At 41.2% G+C, this 19,577-nt stretch overlaps 2 protein-coding genes across 6 annotated transcripts in view; one reads left to right on the top strand and one right to left on the bottom strand.

Annotated features, from left to right (window-relative positions):
* Positions 1-19,577, bottom strand: part of LOC118123436 (methyltransferase-like protein 22) — a 640,601-nt gene that overhangs the window by 290,787 nt on the left and 330,237 nt on the right. The window lies entirely within an intron of this gene.
* ap2a1 (adaptor related protein complex 2 subunit alpha 1) overlaps positions 1-19,577 on the top strand; it is a 79,388-nt gene that overhangs the window by 2,784 nt on the left and 57,027 nt on the right. For all 4 annotated transcript variants that reach the window (XM_035181423.2, XM_035181422.2, XM_047343797.1 and 1 more), the window contains exon 2: positions 12,543-12,754. In XM_035181423.2, coding sequence (XP_035037314.1) covers positions 12,543-12,754 — 212 coding nt within the window. The remainder of the gene's footprint in view (positions 1-12,542; positions 12,755-19,577) is intronic.

Below are 19,577 nucleotides of genomic sequence, written 5' to 3'. Positions count from 1 at the left end.
CACACTACCGACCGTTTATCGCGGCTCATCTTAGCCACGTTAGCAATGCTTGCTAGGTAATTGAACAGAATTGTAGATATCTATAATGAGAAACCACACACAAGAATAGGCGAAGTAATTTGAATCTTACTATGTAATTGCAAATCTCTGTCCCTCTCCTCACTTAATGGGGGAAGGGACAGTCGTTAAAGAACATTTTACATTAAAGCCTCAAAGAACTTGTTAAAGCTGATTTCACATGACACAGCAGCACAACATCACTGCAGTATGAACATAATGTTGTTTACAATCAAAATATAAAGCAAGAAGAAAGAACGGCACAAACATGTTTTCTCTTCAGGTTCATACCGTGGTGATGTTGTGCTGCTGTGCCATTTTATATCAGTTTTGTACATTTAGCAGCTAACGGTCTTATCTAAAGGCTTAATTGTAAAGTGTTCCCACACTTGTGATGACTTGTCCCCACTGTATTGTTAGCGGTGTTTGTGTCTGCCATTTTTCAAATATTTACTCAAGAGATTAGATTGTGTTGTCACGTGAGCTACACAAGGTACAGGATTTGCTGTGCTGTGTATTGTAAAAGACCTGACATCAACGACTAATTATTTGCCAACTGTTTTTGTAATGGATTATGATCGATTAAATCGATCAGTTGTTCCAGCCCTAAACGACTCGTTCAAAAATTAATAGGTTCTTCCTTGGCCCATACCTCACCCCTCCACCAAGATTGAATAAAATCTGGTCATTCATTTTTTTTAATCCACAAAGAGACAAACACATGGCAATGAAAAGACAACCTCCTTGCCTGAGACTTTTGGCTAGAGCGGCAAGTGCGTTTAGATGCTGAGGTTGGTTCACTAAGCTCAATTGCTAATAATCAGCAGCAAGTCAGTGTATAAAACTTTACAGATAAAAGTTACAGCTTCTCATTTTTCTGAGCACAGCTGTTGTTAAATATTGAGCGTTGTAAGCAGTGTGTTATATCAGTGACAATATTAAATTAATGTTAAATATAATATTATATTAAGCCATTTTCATATTTCTGGTTGGGAGGTATATTTTAACAAAGTACGAATACTTTGTTACTATATTTAAGTCGATTTTTTTAAAGGTATCTGTATTTTTTTTACCTTTACCCCAACATTATAATATCTGAACATGCACAACATACATACCAATGGCTTAAAAGACATATCAAGACTAAACAGCCAAGATATGGAGACTCAACTGTTGAAAACATTGGATACATTTCCTATCCTATTGGATACAATTTTTTTTGGAAGTAAGTGTAGTTTAAGTTTTCAAACTACATGATGTGACGTGAGTCTCAATTTCCTTTGCAGCCGCTAGAAATGGCCTCCAGAATAGCGTCTGCTGAAGTAATAGCAAATGATGACCAATTACAGTTTGACTATAATGTTATTTTAGTACCTGGATATTCTGACTTTCTGACTGCCATTGAGTGCTGCCATGGATGCTGCTGAGGCATCTCTTCCTCGTGTTTGTTTTTTAATGTGTTTAAACAAGTTTGTGCTTCTTCTTCTCTGCAGGGAAGCATGGGAACCATACTGTGCAACAGTATGTAAGAATGTTCTCAATAGTACAGCGGTAGAAATTGATCAGCAGTTTGGGGGAGTTATTGCACCTTATGGTCCTCAGGAAGAACAGGTGTTGTTAAGCTTTCTTTCCTGACCAAGAGTGCGGTGTTCACAGTCTTTGTTATTCCTTAAATCAGTAATGAGTTTCTTGATATTTTTGGTGTTGAGGATCAAGACCATGGAACACCATGCACTGTTGTGCTCGGAACCTAATAATTAACGTGCGTGCGTGCGTGCGTGCGTGCGTGCGTGTGTGCGTGCGTGGTCTTCAATACAAGTCCCACTCTCAACGAAGACCGCCTCCTTTGTCGGCCAGCAAGACGGCAAAGACAAAAGCTAGACTGTCTGGTCTTTCCATGATCAGAGTGACCAGCTGGTTCTGCCCCCATTGCACTTACCTAGTAACAGAGTTCAATTTTTTTATATTTATGCCGTGGTTGATTTGAAGCATAATACTCTGATGCATTGGACATCTGGTCGCCTGTCATCGCCATTACTTCTTTGCAAATCGGTTCGTCACTGAAGCACAATAAATGCTGGGATAGGTTGGGTCAAGAAGGTGCCACCGGTTGGAGCCTTCATTTCTCAAGAATGGAGGGACTTGGCTACAAAATGTGCAACATCACCACTGTATGCACCTTTACGATCCGAGATAAACCAAGAGAAGATGAAGAAGTCCCCTTCACTCATGACTCGTGGAACATGCTTTCTCTTTAGGTGCATTTTGCAGTGATTTGCTGCTGTGACACGCGAGATCAGCATTGCACATTTTGCGGCTAATGGTCTTCTTTGAAGGCTTCTATGAAGTGATCCCACAACGTGGGTTGTAGTTCTTGGCAGTATACCGTTTTTTACCGAAGACCGGTGTTTATTTATCGTATGATATGAATGTTAATATACCGCAAAACCAATGAATAGCTTAAACAATGTTTAGAACATGGTGATGCAGAGCGCTGTTTGAGAGGGGGCCCTTTTCACTGCGGCACAGTGCTAGAAGTATTAGGTCTTCAGCTGACAGGTTGGAGTATAAAGTTTCAGAAAATGAAGCTATAGACCATGATGACACATTCGAAGAAATTGTGCCGAATAGAAGAGCTGTATCTGTTGTTTGGAGGTTTTTCGGTTTTAAAAAGTCTCACCTGGACCAAACAACTATTTACTGCAAATGTTGTCGAGCTTAAGTTGTTGCAGGAGGAGGCAACACTAGCAATTCACTCTGCCACCTAAACCGAAAGCATGTCTTGGAATACTGTACCAAGAATGTAAGAGATTACGATCGGCTTCCACAACATCAAGAAACGCTGGTGAAAAAGTAAAATCAAAGCCGAGTCAGATGTCGCTTGAAGACGCTTTGCTCTAGGGACTGCCTACGAGAAGAAAAGCAAACAGTGAAGGGAGCCATACCTAAACCTAACAGTTAATTTCATGAATGAGGACTGGGAATTGCACAACATTGTCTTAAAACAACGTATTTCCCTGAAATTCACACCGGCAAATTCCTCGCACCAGGCTTGCGAGAGGCACTTGATTCCTGGGGGCTGGCAGAGGAGAGGCAGGTGGCCATCACAACAGACAGTGGGGCCAACATCAAGAAGACTGTCGAGCTGAATAATTGGACACAGGATTCATCTTGCCATAGGTAATTAATAACCATTTCAAATAATATTAATAATAAATATATAATGGTTTGTGTGTGTCTTCTCAGTTTGCTGTTTTCTCTGTTATTAGTATTATCAATATTATTATTATAATTATGCGTTATATGTCATGACGTGGTATCTACTTTAAACTTATTTTGTGTGGGTCTATGGGAATAATTTGTGGATGGGTTAGTAAATTAGTCTTTTGGGGCTATCCATTAATGCATTCCTTGTAATTAACATTTGGATTAGCAGGAAAAATTAGCAAGAAAAATTAGCAAGAAAAAAGAAAAATTGAAATTAATATTATTGTTTGTTGTTTTTTACAGAGAGAAGTGTAAAAGATAGTAGCATACAACGTGCAGTTGGTGTGTGCAAAAAATTGTTGCTGCCTTCTCATACTCCTGGAAAAAGAAGAGGGACCTGGCCCTTGCTCAGGCTGAACTGGGCCTGCCAAAGCACCAGCGCACAACTGAAACATTAAGTCAAAATACGTTGTTTTTAAAAGGAAACAGTGATCAAATTGTTGACAATGTAGATTGCAAAGTTTGCACAATAAAAACGTTATATATTTTGACTGCAACTGTTGCATGAATTCTGATTCTTTCACCACATAAGACTCTTGAGTGCCACCTCCTTGTAAACCTTATCATTTTGTGGGGCTAAGCAAAGCCTGTATAAATACGTTTGTTGTGCATTGAAGAGCTTTTCTACACTATACACTCCTCCTGACAATAGAAAAGGCCAGGGGTCTCATTTATAAAACAGTGCGTGGGATTCATACTAAAAGTGGACGTGCGCACAAAAGCCGGAAATGGCGTACGCAAAAGAAAATTCCGATTTATAAAACCATGCGTACGCACACTTGAACGCGATGTTCACTAAATAAATCACAGTCCATCTGGAAACGTTCGTACGTGGATCTGCCTCCAAGTCCGCCCTCCACCAGTCCACTTTCAACCATAAATGGTCAATGCAAAGCACCTCATGAATATTAAATTGTGCTGCTGACCATTGGGTTTCCACCGTGAGTCATGACATTGTCACGGCATCAAGCGATGAGAAGAGGAAGCGAAAATTTCTGACACTGACACCAAGGTGATTGTTAGTGAGGTGGAGGTGAAGAGCTAATAAAGAAAATACACTGATACTCTGCTGCTGCTGTGGATAACACAATGTGAGAGAGTGAGTACGATAGAAAGAACGGAGCCTGAAATGAAAAAAGATCCAATTCAAAGGTGGAAGCAAAAAAAAAAACCAACTCAGAATGTGAGGGAACTTGTTTTATTGTCTGTTTGTATTTTAATCATCCAAAACTGCAGGATTATTAAATTCAGAGAAAGCTTTGATGTCCCCAATCTATAGAATTTAACAGAATTATTATTATATGTTGTGTTTGTACTGGGATGGTTCGGTTCCGTTGGTCGATCTGTGTGATACTGGACTCAATTCAGCACAAAGATCACAGATCAATAGAATCTATATCAGCTGATCAGACATCGCTGAACCCTCGTTTCCTTCTCATCCTTCCATTCGCATGCATCCATCACGCAGTATTTATTTATTTATTTATTTATTTAAAGCATCCAGATCGATTACCTCACATCAGTGGATCCTCACCTCCACTCTGGGATATTATTTGGAAAGTGAATAGTTTTTCTTCATGTCTTTTAAGTGCGCTCTGTGCGCCTGATGGCACAGTCCCGTTCACTGCAGTGATTTGATGATACACGCACAGTGTTAGAAGATATTGTTAAAAACTGTTGATGACTCAGCAACGCTGCTGTTTAATGGAATCTGAATGTAATTTGCTGTAAGTTGTTGTATATATTTTTCAATTAAAAGGGTCGCGTGAGCACAACTAAAGCTGTTTTAATGTATATGATGAAGCAAGGGTTATAAATGAGACCCCAGGGGTTCCCAAACTTTTCCATGCCAAGGACCCCCATTTAGCATAAGCCTCTGGCGGGGACCCCCCAGTTGCAAACTTAAAAAAAATTATGTGTGCAATATGATGGCAAATATCAAAAATCAAACACAGCTTCTTAATATATTTCCCTTATTTTTATTAATAACTAATAATTATCTTTTTTCTGTTACAAACATTCCTTGTCATTTCTGTACAGTAATATTAACCGAAAACAAATATATATTTATTCATTACATTCAGTGTCTCTCTTCCGTTATAAACAGTGCTTGTCATTTAAGTATGTTTGTCTCTGTGTGTATACCTGGTCCCTCACTAGTGGGAGGGGTGGGCTTGGTGGCTCCTACACAGTTTATCTATCCTAGGATTTATGGCTGTCAGTGCCAGACGAATGTCATTCTCCACTTGCAGACATGCTGTAATGTGCTTTGTTTTCAATACCTTCAATGTAGAACAGCCAGACTCGCAGAGGTATGTGGTGTCAAATGGAAGAAAAGATTCATACCTCCAAGTTTTAGATGTCAAGGTGGTATTTCGTGGTTGTGGCAGTTTTGCAGCTGAGTCCTCTTCAGTCTGGTTGTCGGATGGTCTTTGTCTTTTTAAAAATGTGTCAATTTTTGCCTTTAGCAGGAGGTAGCTAGCTATTTTTCAGTCACACAGCAACTTTGTGACGCAGCGGCTGCTCGATTCGGATTGGCTTGAGCGGTTTTTAATTTTTTTATTAAAAGATTGGCATCCAAGGACACATAGATTTCGGTATACAGTGATTAATAACATCTAAAAAACATATTTAATTTAATAATTAATAATTTTAATTTTATTGTCACATTGACCCCCCTTTTCCCTTACAGTTTCCGTGACCCCCCTGGGGCCCCCTGGCGACCCCTACTTTGAAAAGCAGTGGAATAGGCCATTGTAAACCAATCAACTTCAGTAATTTATACCTCAATCCTGTGATGGGCACAGTCAGGACCTCAGAGTTAAAGTGACTGGAACGATCCGGAGTCATGATCCAACATCATGGAATAATAACTAAAAACATGTGATTATCGGTTTGTGTGTGAAGAAGGACAGAGATGCACGCACACACACTCCTGCAGAGAGAAAGTTTACCCCCAAGATTATGTGTGAGTGATTAGAAAACATAATAGGAGCAGAGTCTCTTATTGACCTGCGGAGTGGCGCTGATTTAAGATAAGATAAAACTTTATTGATCCACACACTGAGGAAATTCAGTTGTTACTGCAGCAGAGAATATAGTAATATTAAAAGGTAATAGAATAAAATAAAAACTTAAAATGTTATTTAAAAAAAATACTGAGTATGTACATTATATACACCTTTTCCCTGTAGTGGTTTGTATAAAATGTTATAAGTAAAGTGCAGTGGCACAGGATGATTGTACGAGCAAGTAAAATCGGTTTTGTGCATAAGAAAAACTTACATAAGACGAACATTGTACATAAACACAAATGTTTTTTGATTTATATTGCGATACATCTTTCATATCGACAGACATCAAAAAAATATTTTTATTTGGACACTGACAAGTCAAAAAATATTTGAGATTCATGTTAAAACTGCAGCAGGTCAGTGAAAGACAAAGTCAAAACAATGTACATTGTAGGGGTGGGCGATGTATCGAATATATTTGATGTATCGCAGCTTTTATCACGTGCAGTGTATAAAATGACTATCGTGTATAAAATGACTATCGAGTATAAATTGTCACCTGAATGTTTTAAACAGCATGAAATTCTCTTTGTTTCGCTTCTCCCGCTCTCTCTTATCATGCCCCTCTCACAGCAGAATGCAGAACCTTTTTGTATCAGGAGGGAAGAGACTCAGACAGCACAAGAGAGCGAAAGTGAAGAGTCCCAGCGAGTTGACGAGAGTTCAGAGCTGGTTATTGACAGTTTGTTCATATTCTTTGTGAACGTTGAACTGAACTAATCAGTTTACAAATGATGAACGTGAGCGCATTCACTCCAGCGATAATTGTGTGTGTGTGTGTGTGTGTGTGTGTGTGTGTGTGTGTGTGTGTGTGTGTGTGTGTGTGTGTGTGTGTGTGTGTGTGTGTGTGTGTGTGTGTGTGTGTGTGTGTGTGTGTGTGTGTGTGTGTGTGTGTGTATGCACGTGTGAGTTCACGTGAAATAGCCGTCAGTGACTTTGTTGAAGAACAGTGGAAACAAACGGTGAAAACACAGAGTTCCCTCTATGATCCACAGCTGCTAAATGATCAGAAGGCAAGCCCAAACATTTATATTCGACTCCAACAAAGTTATTTACACCAGTGATTCTCAACTGGTGGGTCCCGTTTTCAGTGGGTCCCGGGCCAAAAATGTTAAGAAAAAAATCCTGTGCTTTTATTTTGAAGGGGATTTCTTTATGCAGCGGAGTGCCTTCTATTCACACTCCTTAACAGTATTTGTTAAGGAGTGTGAATAGGATCAGTTTTGTTGGTTGTCATAGATTCAGTGAGTGAGTATTCTCAGCTAAAGCTACATAATTTGGGTCTTTTTGAAAGCACTTCTCAGTAGTTGGACTTTTTTATTTCAAGTTTGTGCATGAAAGCCCTGTTGAGTCTGTTAAAAAAGGCTGAAGTTACTGAATTGTTATGTATGTTGTATTACCTTGTGTCCTTAAGATGCACTTTTTGATTTTGAATTAAAATGCAGCTAATTGACTGTAAAAGGGAATATTTCGACACCTGCTGGTCGTTTTGGTTTATCATTCTTTTTTTTTTGTATTGGCATACTGTGATATTCTGTACTATCTCAGGTTCAAACTGCACCATCTTTTCATTAAATAAATTTGAGAAGTTGAAAATTTTCCTCGATTTGGGTTGCGGCTTGTCATTAAGGGGTGATGGTGGGTCCCGAAAGCCAGACCAGTTGAGAACCACTGATTTACACTGTGTTTTAAGCCTAAATGTCCGCAGATATCTTCTGACGAGGTGCATTCAGGGACGAGATATATATCGTGTATCGCGATATAGCCTAAAAATATTGCGATATTTGTTTCAGGCCATATCGCCCAGCCTTAGTACATTGCAAGCAGTGTTGTGCTTTAGTAGCAGAACCACCACAGTATAATACCACAACTGCCTCACTGAAATCAAATCTTGGATGAAAGCCGATTTCCTCAAATTATATATCTTTGAAGAATTCCCTCAAAATGTTCCTGAGATAGTACATTCACAAGGCCAAACGTGACCTTTGACCATGAAGGTCATCCATGAGTCAAAGTGAATTGTGCCAGATGTAATAAAATTCCCTACAGGCAGTCCTGGTATATTTCACAGGAACTTGAGGTCACTGTGACCTTGACCTTTGGCCACCAAAATGAAATCCAAGTTCAAATGAATGCCACAGACAATTCCATTGAGGCGTTCCAGAGATATCACACTTAAAAGGCAAAAAATGTGCTTTGGGAGGTCACAGTGACCTTGACTCCTGACCTTGGACCACCAAATTCTATTCAGGTCATCCTGAAGTAGAAGAAGTCTAAATGAATGTTTCTGCCAGATGTGGTGAAATGACCTTTCGGCATTTCTGATATATTGCATTCAAAACAACGTAATGTCACATGACCTTGACCTTTGACCATCAACCACTAAAATATAATCAGCTCATACTTATGTTTAAGTGAATGTTTGCACCATGACCTTTGGCTACCCAAATCCATCAATCAATCCTTTACTCCAACTGAATGTTGATGGTGTTACAGAGCTATCACCCTTACACTCCAAAACATTTGATTCGATTTTGGGGGCCTAAACATGCTTGAAAAGTCACGAAACACAGCACACATGTCGGAAATGACAAACATTTACTTCCGGTATAGGGTTTGCTTGTGGGTGTGGCAAAATGGCTTAAAAGTGCCCCCTACAAAATTCCCTTGAACATTGGGTCAAGGTAATCTAAACACCTTCAAGAAGAAAAGTTGTAGTCTTCATGAGATTTCGTTGAATGCCGTGGCGTGAAACAGGAAGTCATTCCAATTTCACTATAGATTGTCCAATCTGCACCAAACTTCACCAGACCAGATCCTGCTGAAATTTGTTCCAAAGAACCTTAAGAGTGTAATGACCGCATCCTGTAAATGTTGTCCGTCATTGAATGCTCTTGCTGTGGCAGCTTGCCGAATTGGATGTTTAGTTTTCTAGTTTATCACATTTTTGGGGGGCTAAACATACTTGAAAGGTCACGAAACTTGTGACACACGTCTGAAATGACAAATATTTACATCCAATATGGGTTTTGCCCAGCAGCATGTTTCGCTGGCATGTATGAAAATCGGTATATAGACACTAGGGCTGAGCGAGTACACCATTATCTGTTCAACCAACAAAATTATCCGTATCCTTACTCGGACATGAAACCGGAAGTGGGCAGGACTTAAACCGGAAGTTTAACTTTTAAGCTTGATATGGGTTGATCAGAAGTTGCTATATTTATTGTTTATTATAAAACTATTTACAGAACAGCCTTAGGATTGAGCTTCAGATCAAGTTTTTGATCACAATAGTAAGATTACTTTTCAGAACAATTTTTTTTATAAACTTCAGTAAATAAACTTAAGTGAATAAATGAAGACAACACATGCAGTATTAAAGGGGACATAGCATGCAAATTCCACTTTGTTAGTGCTTCTACACGTTAATGTGGGTATCTGGCATGTCTACCAACCCAAAAACTCTGGGGAAAAAACACTTGCGTGTTTTGTTATAGTTCCTCTAAGTCAGAAACGTCATGCTTGAGCGACTCGATTGAGCTTCCTGGGTTTTGTGTCGTAACAAGGTACTGGAAGTCTCCCTACATGGTCTTGGCCCACCCCCCACCTCACCCCCGTCCCCCGTCCCCCACTGCTACGCCGGGTTTACACCGGAGGCAGCGCAGCGCGCCTCGCCACGCAGCCGCCTGCTGTTCACACGGACGAGCATTTCTCATGTGGCATTTGTCTGGATCTGGGACTGGGAGGCTGCAGCAGTTGCGACCGCCATTTCCCGTGCGTGAGCTGGAATTTGTGTCAGCGCCACACAGCCAGCAGTGTGGAAGACTTCCGCAGTGTTCAGCACTACTGTAACACTGCGGAAGTCTTCCACACTGCTGGCTGTGTGGAAGACTTCCGCAGTGTTCAGCACTACTGTACGCCGGGTTACAGTAGTTACGCCGGGTTAACACCGGACGCGGAAGCGCCGCTGCGAGGCAACGCAGCGCGTTTCGCCAAGCGCGCAGCCGCCTGGCTGTTCACACGGGACGTGCATTTCTCCGCTGGTCAGCCCCATAGACTGTATATATAAGGTCAGCCCGCGATTCTGCTTTCTCCGCTTGTTGTTGTACCCGTTGAATGTCGGGGTTCGGGGGTAAATGATGGTCTTCATAGCCCCCACTCAAAACAGGTCACTCTGTGGAGGGCTGTTTTAGACAGGGTAAAAAGGGTGCTGTTTTAAATGATCCTTGTGGTATTTTGACCAAAGTATGTTACAGACATTTCATTAAGACCCCAAGGAACCATATCAACTTGTGGTAAAATGGGCATGCTATGTCCCCTTTAAGTAAAATGCAGGTTTTCATACTCAACATTTTTTCTTTAATAGAATTTTTTCTTTTTACTTTTTAAAAATTACATTGAGTGTGTGTGAGAGAGAGGAGCGCTAGCTCCGTGTGCATCTAGCAGGGCATGGTGCACTCTCACTCGACCAGTGGAGGCCCTGCATGCCGCCTGGCTCTCACTCACTCGGCTGGTGGAGAGGAGTGCTGGCTCCATGTTCGTCTAGCTGGGCTGAGTGCACTCTGACTCGGCCAGTGGACGCTGAGAATATATGATCATAGATAACGATGTTACACGTTAGTATCCCTGTGGACAGAGTGGCTGTGACAATGACATAATTGTAATGTGTGGCGCTGCAGGCGCAGCAGCAGTGAATTTTGTATAGGCTCTGTAGGGGAAGAGCTCTGTGTGTGGCTGGCCTATCAAGGAATGATGTGGAGACAGCTGTCTAATGAGGATTACCGGATACTCGTTTAATCCGAGTATTCGGCTCAACCCTAATAGACACCACTATATTCAAACTCCTTGAATAAAATTTTGTGTGTAAGGTTAAAACAATGCAGGCACAAACAACCAAATCTCTCAGACATTAGAAAATTGGCTTCGGAGTTGACCCAGAGTCTGCCTTTCACACATGCACAGCACACCGGGAGGTTTTCTGCATGGATGCATTCACAACAATCACGCTGTCTGAACTGCAATGAATGATTTGTCCTTTAAAAATTTAGATGGTAACTGTTATTACAAGTTGCTGTAATTTTACAAATATGCTTTTCAATTAAAAAATATGACTAAAAGCAGTGGTCAGTGCTCTCCACATTGATTTGACCTTCATCCAGTTTAGACGTGTGTGCTGCATCTTGAGCCTTTACTGTATCAGGGTGGCCACGCCTGGCCCCCCTTGGCAGCATTAAGGTGCATTACGCCGCTGGTCAACAAGAAATTCTGCTCCTTTGTTCTTTTCTAATCACTAACACTTAGAGCTGATCTTTATATAAAACCTGCTGGATTCATGTTCCTGGATAAACGGGGCGTTGCTTCTTCTGCAACAATGACGTTTAAAAAAATAACTCACCCACCCTAGTGTGTAAGAGAGAGCTGGCCCTAACACATGATCAGAATCAGAGTTGCTGCAATAAAATGTGAAAGATGACTTTAATGTAGCAATAGGAAATCGGAACTCAATTTTCCAAAGTTTTACAGTAGATCATGATTATGATCATGAATATTAATACTAAAGTCTTTAATAATTGTACTTGAGAGCCAGTTAGATAAATGGGGTGGCTGTGGCTCAGGGGATTGGGCGGGTTGCCCTTAAACCAGAAGGTGTGCGTTTTCAATCCCACTGAATTGTGTCCTTCAATACTGAACCCCAAGTAGCCCCTGACTGCTGTGCCATTCTCATAGAAAAAGTGCTGCCCATAGATGCACTGTATGAATGTGTGGGTGAATGGCAAGACATTTTTTTTTTTTTACTGTAAAGCACTTTGAGTGGTCATCAATACCAGAAAAGCGATATATAAATTCTGACCATTTAAATAACCTTTGCACTAGGACTTATTTTGTGTTTTAGCACACTCACATTAAATTTGGGGGTTTTGTTGCAGTGTTGTGAAGCTATAATAAAATTGACTAGACAAAAACACCCGATTTTTTTCCCACAATATCTTAAAGATAAGAAAAGAAAGTCTTCTTTCCCGTGCACTAGGTTTCCAGAGATGGTGACCTTTCGGATTCTTGAACTCAAAAGTTTCATAGAGACAGATCCAACATTTTCATATTTTAAACGCTGACATTTTGCTACTCTTTTTCCCTTGTTAGGTAAGAGCAAAGAAGCAGAGATCAAACGGATCAATAAAGAGCTGGCCAACATCCGCTCCAAGTTTAAAGGTGACAAGGCTCTGGACGGCTACAGCAAGAAGAAATATGTCTGCAAGCTGCTCTTCATCTTCCTGCTTGGCCATGACATTGACTTTGGACACATGGAGGCAGTCAACCTGTTGAGCTCCAACAAGTACACAGAGAAACAGATAGTAAGTTGGCCACTGTTTGTTTGTCTTGTTTTTTACAGTATTGGAGTTTGATCAATAAAGATCAGTGTTCTAAAAACAAAATACACATTATACACAAATACGCAAAATACACATTAAAAATCTCTGATTCAGTGCAGGCAGATGTTTCAGTCTAAAGGCCTTTGCAGATGAACAGCGACATGAATACCAGGCAAGAAATAGCAAATATTTTCAAGCGAAATTCGACGCACCTGAATATTCACATTAACTGCTATCTACAAATAAATTATAGGGGTTGGAAAAAAATTGCGCCTCAGGAAAAGAAAGGTGGAATCTTCATCAAGTGATGGTGATCTGGTCCTTTTACTTCATGAAATGAAAAAAATACGAAATACCTTACCAACTATTCCAAAGCCACTTAAGGGTGTATTTTATGATGTCCAAAGGACAGTTTGAAGATCTGCTGACACCAAGATAAGTTTTTAATTGACTATTTACAGTAATTCAATCAAAAATGTGTTCAAAAATGTTCAAGTTGGCTATATAATATTCTTTTAAAGCAGGGCTCCAGACTAACTTTTAACATTGGTTGCACCGTTGCAATGATATAATTGTCAACCATTTTATATCACTGATATGATAATATTATAGCATAATCATGCAAGTACACTCTTTCAAAGTGCAATGAACTTAATTTTAAGAATATTCAGTCTGACATTTGAATTGAATTTAAAAATATTAAAATATCGGATTAGGACTAGGGTAACTTTAGGGTATCTGTCATTTTTATATAGGGTTATATTATGGCCTAAGAAGATATCCCGATTATTGGGTTATTAGAAGGTTATCGGTAAGGAAGTTTGGGGTTACTTAAAGGGGTCCCAAACCGTGGGTCTCAAGGCTGCAAGGCTGTTGCTCTACCAACTGAGCTAAGAAGGCCAGATTAGAAAGTGTAAAGTGAGCACAGGTCAGTGGGGGAGTGTGAAGGGAGCACACCCACACAGGAGACTCTGACACGGTACAAACCGACCGCTGCTTCTGCTCTGATCCTGAATGAGTAGCACTAACTGTTTTGTAATGGTGGGCCATCGTGGAAAGTATGTATCCACACCTTTTGTCGCCACTGCAAGACTTTTACTAGCTCGATCACTGCCTCTCCTCTCTCATCTCTGCTTCACTCTGTGTCAAGTGTGTGAGTAAGTAGGGGCGGGGCAAGCCTGGAGCCTTTGTGTCTGAGTGTATACTCTACAGAGGAGATGAGATAAGGAAGCGCCCTAACCCCACACCAGCTAAATGTTCGGCCAAGGACATTTTTTTAGTTGCACTTCACAAATTTTTTTTTGTTGCATGTGCGCAAAATTATGTGTTAGCAATGCCTAAAGACATGTGTTCTGGCTTTCGTTCCTCTTCATATTAAAGCCAGTCAGACGCCATACAAGACTTCCAACACGCACATATTTATTGTCTTCTTAATGTGAGTTGAAGTGCTTGCGGGTCCCGTTGCAGAGACGAGGTGGATGAATGCTTGCGTGTGGTTTGAATGTGTATGAGGTGGCCTGACGTCTAGTTCAAGTCAACTGATAGCTTAACGTATAGTAACTAAATTATGTGCAAGTTCAAAGTAGCAATATAACGGTTATTAACGATAATCAACAAACTTAGGAGCGTGTGGTTGAAAAAACTGTTTCTCTGCGTCGTCTTTGTCTCTCAAACTCGGAGACTGCAAGGCACTGTATGTTGCTCCAAATCAATGCCATGATGCCTTAAATGTAGGGCTGGGCAATTAAATGAAAATGAATCAAAACATACATTTATAACCTCTAACCGACCTAATTTTGCTCATCTCAGTTAAATCGATAATGCTTTCCCCAATCACGAACTGTCAGGTTTCTGCTATGTTCTGTGCTGTATCAGCCTGCTGCATGTCCTCCCTCTTCACTCCCCCGTTGACCTGCTCTAACATTACATGGTAACAATATACACCAACACTAATCAGAAGTTATTAGGACATGTAGTCTACAGGACTTGAAGTTTACTTTGTTGTTTGATTTTCTCTAAAGTTTAGGAGAAATGTATTTAAACACAGAAAAAAAGTCCAACATTTTGCTTTGGTGCAAATGAAAGGGACAACTTTCATTTGCACCAAAGCAAGTGCAATTGATTCACAATCACTTGTGCTTCCTAAATGGACAGATTGATATTCCTGAAGTTTAACTGACATGGTGTTATACTGTGACAATTGTGATGGAAGTTTTCTGGAAGCTGGTGAAAGGAGAACTCAGGTAGCAGCTGATGGCTTATGCAGAAAAGTATAATGTAGACTTGATGCATCAAGGACACCAGAAGGAGAAACAATATACCAACGCTAACAGAGTAACATGAGCAATTGTCCCCCCCAAGTCTGAAGATGTCTCACGTAGAATCCCGTAGACCAGAGAGACACAAGTAGATACAAAAAATAAGTTTTTGTCTTTATTTCCAAAAAGGCAAAAATAAACTTTGGGCCAATAAAAGTTCAACCTAAGTGTTGAGTGCATATGTATTCACCCCCTTTACTGTGAAACCCCTAACAAAGATCTGGTGCGACCAATTGCCTTCACAAGTCACATAATTAGTAAATAGGGTCCACCTGTCTGCAATTTTATCTCAGTATAAATACACCTGTTCTGTGAAGACCTCAGAGTTTGTTAGAGATCATTACTGAACAAACAGCATCATGAAGACCAAGGAGCTCACCAAACAGGTCAGGGATAAAGTTGTGGAGAAGTATGAAGCAGGGTTAGGTTATAAAGAAATATCCCAAGCCTTGAACATCTCACGGAGCACCATAAAATCCATCATCAGAAAATGGAAAGAATATGGCACAACCGCAAACCTACCAAGACAAGGCCGTCCACCCAAACTGACAAGCCGGACAAGGAGAAAATTAATCAGAAAAGCAACCAAGAGGCCCATGGTAACTCTAGTGGAGCTGCAAAGATCCACAGCTGAGGTGGGAGAATCTGTCCACAGGACAACCATTAGTCGTGTACTCCACAAATCTGGCCTATATGGAAGAGTGGCAAGAAGAAAGCCGTTGTTGAAAGTGAACCATAAGAAATCCCGTTTGGAGTTTGCCACAAGCCATGTGGGAGACACAGCAAACATGTGGAAGAAGGTGCTCTGGTCAGATGAGCCCAAAATTGAACTGATGCAAAACGCTATGTGTGGCGGAAACCCAACACTGCCCATCACCCTGAGCACACCATCCCAACACTGAAACATGGTGGTGGTAGCATCATGCTGTGGGGATGCTTCTCTTCCGCAGGTACAGGGAAACTGGTCAGAATTGAGGGAAAGATGGATGGAGACAAATACAGGGCAATCCTTAAAGAAAATCTGATGCAGTCTGCAAAAGACTTGAGACTTGGGCGGAGGTTCATCTTCCAGCAGGACAATGACCCTAAACATACAGCCAGAGCTACAATGGAATGGTTTAGATCAAAGCATGTTAATGTCTTAAAGGGGACATAGCATGCAAATTCCACTTTGTTAGTGCTTCTACACGTTAATGTGGGTATCTGGCATGTCTACCAACCCAAAAACTCTGGGGAAAAAACACTCGCGCGTTTTGTTATGGTTCCTCTAAGTCAGAAACGTCATGCTTGAGTGACTCGATTGAACTTCCTGGGTTTTGTGTCGTAACAATACACTGGAAGTCTCCCTACATGGCCTTGGCCCACCCCCCACCTCATCCCCCGTCCCCCCACACTCGTTACGCCGGGTTTACACCGGACGCAGCGAGGCTGCGAGGCAGCGCAGCGCCGTTCCCAAGCGCGCAGCCGCCTGGCTGTTCACACGGGACGAGCATTTCTCCGCGCTGGTCAGCCCGCGATTCACTCACATGTGGCATTTGTCTGGATCGTTGGGACTGGGAGGCTGCAGCAGTTGCTCGGGCGCGACCGCTCGCTCTCCCATGCGTGAGCTGGAATTTGTGTCAACGCCACACAGCCAGCAGTGTGGAAGACTTCCGCAGTGTTCAGCACTACTGTAACACTGGCACAAACACACAGAGCCCCCCCACTCGTTACGCCGGGTTTACACCGGACGCGGAAGCGCCGCAGCGAGGCTGCGAGGCAGCGCAGCGCCGTTCTCAAGCGCGCAGCCGCCTGGCTGTTCACACGGGACGTGCATTTCTCCGCGCTGGTCAGCCCCATAGACTGTATATATAAGGTCAGCCCGCGATTCTGCTTTCTCCGCTTGTTGTTGTACCCGTTGAATGTCGGGGTTCGGGGGTAAATGATGGTCTTCCTAGCCCCCACCCCCCACCCTCTCTTTCTCTCTCTGTCTGTCTGCTTGTGTGCTTGTAGTGGATGGGCAGAGGGGGACATTTAATTATGTGATTGGGAAAATTAAAACTCCAGGACAACAGAAGGGGAATACAAAGTATGGGATGCATATTTGATAATTTATATCATATAAAGTATGTAATTTATATCGTTTAAAATCATGGGGGGGAGGGGGGAGCTGGCTCATTAGCATTTAAAGGAACAGGCACTCAAAACGGGTCACTCTGTGGAGGGCTGTTTTATACAGGGTAAAAAGGGTGCTGTTTTAAATGATCCTTGTGATATTTTGACCAAAGTATGTTATAGACATTTCATTAAGACCCCAAGGAACCATATCAACTTGTGGTAAAATGGGCATGCTATGTCCCCTTTAAAATAGCCCAGTCAAAGCCCATACCTAAATCCAATTGAGAATCTATGGCAAGACTTGAAAATTGCTGTTCACAGACAGTCTCCATCCAATCTGACTGAGCTTCAGCTTTTTTGCCAAGAAGAATGGACAAACATTTCCATCTCTAGATGTGCAAAGCTGGTAGAGACATACCCCAAAAGACTTGCAGCTGTAATTGCAGCGAAAGGGGGTTCTACCAAGTATTGACTCAGGGGGGTGAATACTTATGCATCCAACAGATGTCAACTTTTTTGTTCTTATTATTGTTTGTGTCACAATAAAAGGTATTTTGCACCTTCAAAGTACTATACATGTTGTGTTGATCAAATGGGAAAAAGTCTATTTAAGTCTATTTGAATTCCAGTTTGTAACAGTACAAAATGGGAAAAGGTCCAAGGAGGGTGAATACTTATGCAAGGCACTGTATATAGTGGCTGATCAGGCCACTCATACACAGAGGGGGATAGACTAAGACATACTAACATTTTAACGAAAAACATCTTATATTAACCAAGGAAAAATAATCAAATATCAAAATAATAGTCCAAAATTTACAACCAAAAATCTAAATAACGAAACAATGTCCCTCCCCATCATTATGAGGAACATGGTGCATTAGTAATCAAGATCATTTTAGGCTGTCTGCTGCAGCTTGACCTCCTTTTGATTGCCAGCAAATAACCAAATAAACGGAGGGTTACCACCATGTTGCTGAGGATCAGTGTGTGGCTGCTGGTGTGGAGAAGTTGTCATAAAAACTCAAAAATATTTTTTTTGTTTGTACTACTGTAAAAATGAGCAGTGTAGATGTCTTCAGGCCAGGATGTTATCAAACAAAGAGACACACAAAGATTCAACAATTTAGATGAGAATTTATAACAACTTCTGTTTTCATGGAGAAACTTTGAAATTTGAAATGCCAACACGGACACAGCGTATGACAAACCTCAAAAATGCTTGTCAAGAATCTGATTAATTCTCTTGGATGAGTCTGCTTAAGTACAACTCCTCCAAATGGCAAAACATTTTGAGAAAACAAAATGCAACAGTAAAATCAAAATGGCAGAACCATGATAATGTTGAACAGTATAAGAACGTCCTCCACAGATCAATGCTGATAAATAAGATGCTGTAAATGTTAAAGCAGAAGGAACACCTCTGCTTTAACATTTACAGCATTAAACTCTTTCCTGATAGTGTGATGGACTGTTTTTCAGGAACAGGAAATGTTGAATAAGCAGAATTATATTGAATCAGGATACAAGTTGTTTGAGAGTTGACTGCCGTACCAGTAAAGACCGCAGAAGTACCCCTCATACCAGTTCCTTCAGTGTCTCTGCCTCTGGACACAGTCTGAGATAATATGTAACTGTAAGCAAAAGATAATGATGCTAGTGAGACATGCAAGACACTAAGACAGTGAAACAGTTTTGAAAGATTGAACCCCCGTCTCATTCAACTCGAGAACAAGGCCAAAGAGAAGAGATGGCTTTTAAACAATGATCTGAAGTGTGCTAGAGATCTAATATGGAGTGGTAAGCTGTTCCACAAGTTTGGGGGGGCTACTGCAAAGGCTCGATCAACTCTGGTTATGAGTCTTGTTTTAGTTAAGTTGAGGAGCAGCTGAGTGGCTGATCTCAGGTCTCTAAATGGAGTGTAAATATAGAGTTCAGCTAGGTAAGGCTGTGCCAGTCCATTAAGAGTTTTAAAAGTTAACAAAAATGTTTTTACATCGATCCTGTGATGAACAGGAAGCCAGTGGAGGGAGCGCAAACAAGTGTAATATGGTCCCTCTTTTTCTTTCCTGTCAGGAGACGAGCAGCAGCATTTTGGACGAGCTGCAGGCGTTGAATAGACGACTGGTCTAAGCCCATATACAGAGAATTGCAGTAGTCAAGTCGAGAGGTTAGGAAGGCATGGATCACCCTCTCTAGATCTTTGAGTGGGAGATAGGCCTTTACCTTGGCTATAAGTCTCAACTGAAAGAATCTAGACCTGACAACAGAGGAAATCTGCTTGTCAAATTTAAAAACACTGTCAAAATGAACACCAAGACTCTTCACAAAGAAGTGAATATTAGGAGCTAGAGGGCCAAGGGTGCCCACATCCAGCAGTTTGGGGTGTC

Source organism: Hippoglossus stenolepis, chromosome 16 (genome assembly GCF_022539355.2).
Source record: "Hippoglossus stenolepis isolate QCI-W04-F060 chromosome 16, HSTE1.2, whole genome shotgun sequence".
NCBI classification, from domain to species: domain Eukaryota; kingdom Metazoa; phylum Chordata; class Actinopteri; order Pleuronectiformes; family Pleuronectidae; genus Hippoglossus; species Hippoglossus stenolepis.
This window is presented reverse-complemented; position numbering and strand designations above follow the sequence as displayed.